Source organism: Trachurus japonicus, chromosome 14 (assembly GCF_045865225.1).
Source record: "Trachurus japonicus isolate A0001 chromosome 14, Traja_1.0".
Taxonomy (NCBI): domain Eukaryota; kingdom Metazoa; phylum Chordata; class Actinopteri; order Carangiformes; family Carangidae; genus Trachurus; species Trachurus japonicus.
Window position 1 is genome coordinate 13443547 of NC_140920.1, and position 8669 is coordinate 13452215.

Consider the following 8669-nt stretch of genomic DNA (forward strand, 5'->3'; position numbering starts at 1 on the left):
AGGTAGTCGTCGGTATTAGAGAACATATACAGACATGTAGCTACCGTCTCCTCTTACTGTAGGTAGCAGATAGCTGCATATATAAAACATTTGGATTGTGATTTGTGGATGGACAGTGCCTCTCAAACCCACTACAGGAGCTCAGATGAAGGGACATTTTAATTTGTTGATTGCTCACAAGTCACCCATCTTCTTTCATCAGCCCACGACGTCATTGAAATTCACAGTAATCACGAAAGAGCGCTGAGATCCAGGGTTTTCGATGGAGCACATCTAATCAAACGGGGCCTGTGGAGGACATCCTCATGTGAACGAGTGCTGTACAGATAGCCGGCGGGATCACATTAACAGAGCGGCGACCAGGATTCGGGCTCTCCTTGGCCAGCTGGAGGAGATCCTTTACTATGCAAGAAAACCCATTTAATCCATCCTGTGTCATCCTGTATCATCTCTCTGGCAGATTTTCATCAGCGCCTCTTTGGGTGATGAGTGTGTGGAGAAAAGCTTCCTCCTTAGAGATCTTACAGGGAACAAAATCAGCCAGTCTAGTGGTCACGCTCTGATGAATTGTCTTTGTCTGTTTCTATTTTCAAAGCAATGAGGACGATAGTTCTTTAGAGGGGGTAAAAATACTGCAGCACGTTGTCAGTCAAATATTTATTTAGGTTTAAAACAATCATGACCTTAACATGTAATGTCGATACACATAATTACTCACAGAAATCATGAGATAAATCAGTATGATACAGACAAAACCACCCATCTCTTATGCTGTTTGCTTTATCAACTATAAAAAAGATGAATAAGGCAGCACAGTACATGTCATTCAACTTATGAAAAAAATACATTTCACATACACTGTATTGAAGAATGTGTTTAGATATAATATGTTTAAAACATAGAAAGAATTACACAGAATGTACACATGTAGAATTTATTTATGTAAAATAAAATTTGATTGTCAGTAAATATAGATCTTATGGTATTTTGATACTTTTATTCCATTTCTGGTCACCAATACGCAACATGCTGTATAACTCTTTTGTTAATAATCTAACTTTTATTTCAACAAAGAACAGATTTTCCAAACAACAATCAATCCAAGTGGATCTTATTCTATATATTTAAAACAACAACAACAACAAAAAACAAAAAACAAATCTTAAAGCAAACACCTCTTCAAAAAGGGTTTGAGATCATATGTGAAATGTATTTTTTTATGTGTGTGCATGTGTATGTATTGAGACTTATTTACTTAGTAGAATAAAATATTTAATCAATGTTTATTTGCCTGTCACTTCAAAGGGAAAAAAATATACATTTGTGCACTCCCACTCAGCATTTTACAAATATTGTCAGTTTTTTGGCTACCTCGTACAATCTTTCACAATTTGTTTTTTCCTGGAGATGAAAGGCAAGCGGAAAGAATTTAACTTATCCTTTTATTATTATAGGCTATCTATTCTTAGAACATCATCTTTATAATACGACCCTACATGTACTAACGCGTCTTATTTTATCCAAAAAAACAAAAACGGACAATTTCACAGTTGCTTATTATTCAGTTTTACAGGCTGTCATTTGAAATCTGTACTTTCTGTTCACTGAATATGAGGCAGAGGTTTGTTGCTGGGTCATTGTCTCTGAGTAAGTTTTACAAAACGTCCCTCTTGTATAAATATAAACGTATCAGGCTTTATTAGATCTATATTTGCATTGTATTTGTTGTGACAAGATGCTACTTGTTAGCATGGTGTAAACAAACATCCCTGTCTGTTTATCATCTCTCTTTTTTTTTTTGTCAAATTGCACACATGAAGAAAACAGTTGTAAATATCAACATTGATTACAGTCCCTCTGTGGATCCTTGAAGATAAAATCCAGTGGGGCTTCTCAGGAGGCTCCGAGGCCCTGAACACACAGATCATGTAAGAAATAACGATAAACATACATAGTTTTTACATTTACAGGTGCATCTCAATGAATTAGAGTATCATAGAAAGGTCAATTTCCAGTAGTTCAAATAGCCCCAACCAAGTATTGAGTGCCTATAGATGGACATACTTTTCATTGCCATATTAAAAATGCTTTTTTTTAAAATAGTTTTTTTGTAATATTCAAATTTTTCGAGATACTGAATTTTAGATATTCATTAAATGTGAGCCATAATAAAGAAATTAAATAAATAAAGACATGAAATGTTTCATTCTATGTGTAATGGATCTATATAATGTATTATTTTCGCTTTTTGAATTCAATTACTGACATAAATAAACCTTTCCATGATATTCTAATTCATTGAGATGCACCTGCACATTTGCATGCTGAAGCAATAGTTAGAATTGGACAGATATATAGATTATACTCACGTTTGGTACTGTGGGCTTGTGCGTCTCTCTTTGTTGATAGTATGCAGAAATGATACAGTTTCTTCTGTAACACACACATACAGACATAACATGGTGTAATTTCAGCACAGTGTATAGATCAAGGGTGTCAAACTTGTTTTAGTTCAGGGGCCACATACGGCGTAATTTGATCTCAAGTGGGCGGGACCAGTAAAATAACAGCATTATAACTTATGAATAACGAGAACCAAATTTTTTTTCACTTTGTTTCAGTGCAAAGAGGTGCAGGTACATTATTAAGATGTTTTTATTTAATGAACTATCAGTTTACAAAACATTATGAGCAACCTGAAATCTCTCAAAAAAACAAAACAAAACATGCAATTTCAACAATATTATGTCTCTTCATATGTAATTTTCACACATGGCAAATTCATCCTGTGGGCCAGAGTAGACCCTCTGACGGGCCGATTTTGGCCCGCGGGCCATATGTTTGACACCCCTGGTATAGATGCTCACACCCATAATCACACTCTGTGGTTCTCTTACTTGCTCTGAATGCCTCCACCTGGTGGTAGTCCAGGGATGACAGTGGACGCGAGGACGGTGAGGACGGACAGCAGGTCAGGGTCCTCCCCTCTGCTACACAGCTCATCATAGATTTCTGTCACACATCAAGACAAATGAAGAGGGTTTCTGGCACTTTATCAAGATTAACATTGTCAGCCTTGAAAAAACAACACCATATTAGTCCATCTCTTAATAATTGCTGACTTCCTTATCTTCCCTGAAAAAAAATAAACACATTTTATTTTCATAAAAAAAACTGAATATTTTCCCTGAACAGTTTGGTGTTATAGATTTTTATAGGCGTTACACAAACAGGAACAAATTGTGCTCTTTTTAGGGGGATTATTTTTAGCTGTGGGTTTATTCATACGTCAGAAAAACTTGTGATTTCAGATACATCAAGCTGCCTGCACATATGTATGTAAGTCTATGTGTTTAAACATTAACCTTCAATCAAGAATACTGGGATGACTCAAAATAAACTATGGTGAATGTGTTCATGCAAATGAGGAACACCCACTGCAGCGGTGTGACTCATTGACGAAATTATAATATTTTCTCTTTCTTTTCTTTCTTCTTCTTCTTCTCCTTTTTTTTTTTTTAACAGTGGAGCTCTGTGTCATAGATGAATTCATTAGATCAGACTTTAGCTCCACTGACAACACTGACGGCAAGAGAAATGGAAAACTAGTGAAATAGAGCTGTTAAAAAGCCAACTATAAACCACAAGAGAGCTGACAATAATTTGAAATATGAATCTATGACAAAATCTGTGACAAATCATGAAATATGAATCTAAGACAAAATCAAGGTATAATATATCTAATGTTTTGTGTAATCGCACACGCACACACCTGCCACTTTGGACTCCAGCAGGTCCTCCAGCTCGGCCTCCTGGTGCAGTGCCTCGGCCGACAGCTGGGGGGCTCCAGGGAAGCACAGCAGGATGATGCTGATGTTGTCCAAGCTGCCCTGTGGAGCGAAGCGGCGTCAGCAGAGGTGAGTAATGATGGCTGACCTTACAAATGTCAACATATGAGGCATTATTTCATCCTGGGAAAGCTGTTTTAGAAATAGATCATTTTGCACCTCAAGGTCTGGACACCAGTGTCACACAGAGGCAGCAGAGCAGGAAAATGTAAATGGAGTATAGAAGAAGCTGTGACATTTTGAGGTCATTGAGCAAATCCACGCTGAAGCCCTGTTACATAACAGAGTGATATGATGGCCAAACAGAGAGCACATGTTGCCCATATTTATCCCCATATGAGTCTGTAAATCTAAAGAGAATTCAATTTACAATAAGACCACTTTATTTTATTAATTGCCCTGAGGACCCTGGTTTTAAACAGGATTAATTTAATGAAGGAATATGTTTTTCTTACTAAGAAGGAACTTAGGTATCAATTAAATTATGATGAAAACTACCTCCTTTATAAATTACTCTACACCAAACACGCATAAATCTTATAGATTTATATAAGTGCTGATTGTAATAGAATAATAACTCCTCCTCATTAGTCTGAAATGAGGCTTTATGCATGTTTTTCTATGTTCTTGAACATCAACCTTCACCCGTGTGACACTCTCATCTCAGAGAGTGGTGGAAATGAGTCCTCATAGGAACCTGGTATAATCCCATGTAACCTGTTCTGACACCTCTGTGGTCTATTTTAAGGTGGTCTGTCAGACTATTGGACCAACAGCAGCCGCCGTGAGAGACTGAACCAAAGCCTGAGCATTAGTCACTGCTTATTTTTTAGTCTATGTATATGTTGCCCCCCGAGTGTGTTTAAATGACCAAAACATGACTTCAAACAGATGAAAGTGTTGCTTTGTTCTGTTGGATGAATACATAAGCAAACATTTGCTCAGAAATGTACCAAAACAACTCTAAGGAGGTAAAATGTTCACAGCATGTTCCTAATAGCTAGGGGATTTAAACCTGGCTAGACCTGACAAGTGCCATTATGAAATACCATGCTCAGTATCATGTTACATAAATCTACTGTAACCCATTGCTACTTAATTATTAATAGACTCAATATATCATTGCTCATATCTGACTAAATAGCTAAAGTCTTCACACAGGTGGATTTTCAAATCCCTGTTCCAGCAACCACACAACACAACCATCCACCCTGCCATAACAAGGATCTTCACCCTTCAAAACGTTTTTATCTTAATGAACAAGTTATGTTGTTCTGTAATTACATAATCAGACCTACAAGTCAGATTTGAATAGCCTATATAAGCATATATATAATAATATATGCATAGAATAATGAGAGGATCCAGTACATCTCCCTGTGGCACTCCCCATCCACAAAATGTTTCTTATCCTTTAAAGGAGGTAGCCCAGTTTAAGTTTTAGTTGTAGTAGTATCAAATATTTTGTATTACATGTCTAATCAAAGCTGTAAGAAAAGTTAGGTATTAGAAAAGTCAATAGGCAACAGACATATCGATTGTGACTGATTGTGATTAATTGAGTGTTTGTAGTTTCAAACAGAAACTGTGCTTGAGTTACCTTTGAAAAGCTGTTTTCTCCAAATGAAAAAACGGATGACAGGCTTCGGATCAAGCCAAGCCAACTCAACACGGTCACAGTTTGAGGAATTATGTTATTACATAAAATCTAGAGCCCATTAAAATGATGTAACTCAGTTTGAAATTGTGTTTTGTGTTTATAATCACTAAAAGGGATTTGCCTTTTAAACTGCTGAACTACATGTGGAGGAACTGGAGCTCTTTGTCTTTAAAAGGGGCTATAATAATATTGGATCTGACCTTATAGAGACAGAGGTCAATGACTTGAGTGCAGACGTCCCTCAGGTCGGTGCAGACACGCAGCCGGTTGTGGATGAAGGCGCACAGCTCCTCATTGCTGATAATGTCCCACACCCCGTCGCAGGCGAGCACCAGGAACTCGTCCGCTGGTGAGCGCTCCACCACACACACCTCTGGCTCTGGTGACACCATCTGCTGAGTGGGGGTCCGGTTCTCTGCCCCCTTGTAGCTGAAGTCCCCCAGAGCACGGGAGACCGCCAGGGAGCCGTTGATCCTTTGCAGGGACACGGTGCCGCCTGCACTCTCGATACGCTCCTTCTCCAGAGGGTTGTAGGGTTTGTGGTCTTCAGTGGAGAAGCAAACCTGGCCGGAGCGGCACAGCATGGCCCTCGAGTCGCCACAGTTGGCGAAGTAGATGTAATAGGGCGAGATGAGAGTGGCCACCACAGTGGTGCCGCCTCTCTCCCAGCCTTCTCGACGAGCCACAGAGTGCAAGTGCTTGTCTGTCTGCAGGAAGCCTTCGATGATGGCACCTTTAACCCTCTCGGGGTTGTCCTCTGGCCCTATTCCACCTGTTGGCAAACAGAGGAGCCATGTTAGGAGATAATAGTGTTTTAGTATACGTACACATCACTTCATGGAAGAAAATAGATATTTGCAGAACACAAACAAAGGGAAAAAGATGTCATCATGAGACAAAGCTTTTCATTGCAGAAAAACAACCAAAGAGATGAGCATCATTATATTAAATCAGTCATTTGTATCAATTCATGAATCATTTTCTACATTCCTTTCATTCATTCATGCATTTTAAGTCCAGATCTCTCACCTGTGGCTAGTATGTGACCCAGGAGGTGCTGGGAGCAGTGCTGTGCCACCGTGCTGCCTGCATGACCATCAAACACGGCGTAGAAGCTCCAGTCGGCCAGCTCCCCGCCCAGCTGTGGCACACAGTTGTGGAAGTCCTCCATGTTGGCCCTCCAGCCCTGCATGCTCCCCAGGGCGTAGGTGAGGCCCCAGCGTGCGCAGCCCTCCTCCGTCAGCTTGTCCAGCACCGGCCGGTCCAGGTAGGGGCTGGGGATGACCTCCTCCTTCTCCCCCCCCTCGCCGGGCTGCTCCCCCTCTGCTGCTCCTCCTCCACGGCTCCCCTTGAAGAAAGAGCTGACCCTCTTCTCTGTCTCTTTCACCAGCTGCCGCACAAACGCAGGCATCTCCACGCTGCCCTTCCTGGCCGTCCTCATGGCTCCTGTGCTCAGCTGATGTGTAGGGAATCTTCTTCTTTTTGTCCCTGCCCCGGTGTTTGTGGCTGAGCTAGGCCTGGTACTGGGCCTGTGCAGCGTCTGCGTAGCCCTGCTGCTCCAGGGCTCAGAGCATGGCTGCCTGAGCCTGAGCTGATGGATGTTCCCTGTGCTGGCTGCTGCTCACCCCCCTCTTCCTGCTCATCTCCTCTCTCCGTTTCCCTCTCTGGAGACCTCAGTGATCAGCGCTCTCTCCTCCACTCATGCCTCCTGTCTCCTTCTTGTTTGGTCTCCTCTCTGTGCTGCTGTGATTTCACCTTCTCCCTCGCTTTTTCATAGCTCTTCCCTCTTTCACCAGCTCTCCCCTTGCCTTGTTATTTTCCCTGCCTCTGCTGTGATTGGCCGGCTATTTGTGTGCACCAATCCCTGCCTGGCTTGCATCTCACCGTCAAGCTTGAGCTCAGCCTCTCTCTCTGTCTTCCTATCTGCAGCTCTGCCCCTCCCACATCTGTGATAATCTCAACCTTTGATCAGATGGGATTATGGGCTTCCACTGCTGTGGATTACTGGACTGTCGGCCATTTAGCACAAAGTGTGTGACTGATGGCGGGAAGAAGAGACACAAGGGAAATAATACTTTATATTTTTCATACTGATCCCTTAATGCTTATTGTATTTAGATGCACTAAACATAGTAACAGTGCATCTATCACTGCAGGTCAAGATCATCCAGAGCTGCATTTTTACCCTAATTCTGAATTGAATTAGTGGAAATATGAAGGTTTTAGTCTTAATAACAGTAGAGCTGTAACAGTAGAGCTAGATGCAGTTGATGGGTCAGTGTTTTGCTTCAAGGTTGTCTGACATAAAATGGCAAAGAAAGCAGCAGTGGTTGCCACACATCTGTTATTTTTATAGAGAGAAGAACTTTAGCAAATTGTTACTTTTCATAAGAGATTAAGGGGCAAAGAAGGGTTGCATGTTCCTACTGACCTGGCAGACACTAGATTTTGGTTTTGCAAGATTACGCATGTCACCACAACATGATTTACAGTGGTTTTGTTTGGCTCCGTTCCCTGAACAACTGCTTAAATCTGTGGAGTCAGAAGGGATGAAATCACTGCTCTGTAATTCTCAACATGCTTTGATTTTGCAGCAGACACTCGGGCCGGTCGTTCTATACTGTTCCCAGAAACGGCCGGATCAATGATGTGCACTGTTTCATCATTCAAACTCACGTGTCATGATGGAGTGAAAACAACTTGTCAGAGAGGTGCACACAATGCAAACGCAGCTCCAAACACACAGTAGGTGTGTCTTTGCACCTGCAAAAAGTGTCATTTAGAAAGAAAAAAAAGCAAGCAGCTGATGTTCTGATGCAAAATAACTCATCTGGATGAATTACAGATGAGGAATGCCATGTAGATTCCAGCATTATGAACCATACTTTATTACATAATGTCGTTATTGTATCTATTCTATGTGCCTACATATTCATGTATATAACAGTTCATGCATGCAGCATATAGTCTTTTCTTTTTTTCTGCTCCGCTTATATAATCTAAGTTATTGTAAAACAGATATGGTTTCTAGGTCATCCCTCTATTTTCTCTCATCTCTCTCATATCTCTATTTTCTTCCCTTTCAGCAATGCAGGGAGATCAGTGTTATATTATATTATGTTATGTTGTCTTCAATCGTCTTAAATTATCTTACCTCAGAA

The 8669-nt window shown here is 40.8% G+C and overlaps 1 protein-coding gene across 1 annotated transcript; it reads right to left on the reverse strand.

The window, feature by feature from the left end:
- Positions 1-642: 642 nt before the first annotated feature.
- ppm1nb (protein phosphatase, Mg2+/Mn2+ dependent, 1Nb (putative)) lies at positions 643-7331 on the reverse strand. The gene is made up of 6 exons (XM_085797667.1): positions 6538-7331; positions 5709-6280; positions 3773-3890; positions 2898-3012; positions 2370-2433; positions 643-1911 (listed from the first exon to the last, which is right to left on the reverse strand). Exons 1-6 carry the CDS (start codon positions 6947-6949, stop codon positions 1894-1896), a joined length of 1299 nt encoding a protein of 432 aa, XP_085653793.1. The 5' UTR covers positions 6950-7331; the 3' UTR covers positions 643-1893.
- Between the last annotated feature and the right edge of the window lie 1338 nt (positions 7332-8669).

Excerpts from the sequence above, each read along its gene's own strand:
- ppm1nb (XM_085797667.1), bottom strand. The coding sequence starts at position 6,949 with ATGAGGACGGCCAGGAAGGGCAGCGTGGAGATGCCTGCGTTTGTGCGG. Across the intron at positions 3,891-5,708 it reads TTGACCTCTGTCTCTATAAG|GGCAGCTTGGACAACATCAG; the intron begins GTCAGATCCAAT and ends TTCGCTCCACAG. Across the intron at positions 3,013-3,772 it reads GCTGGAGTCCAAAGTGGCAG|AAATCTATGATGAGCTGTGT; the intron begins GTGTGTGCGTGT and ends GATGTGTGACAG.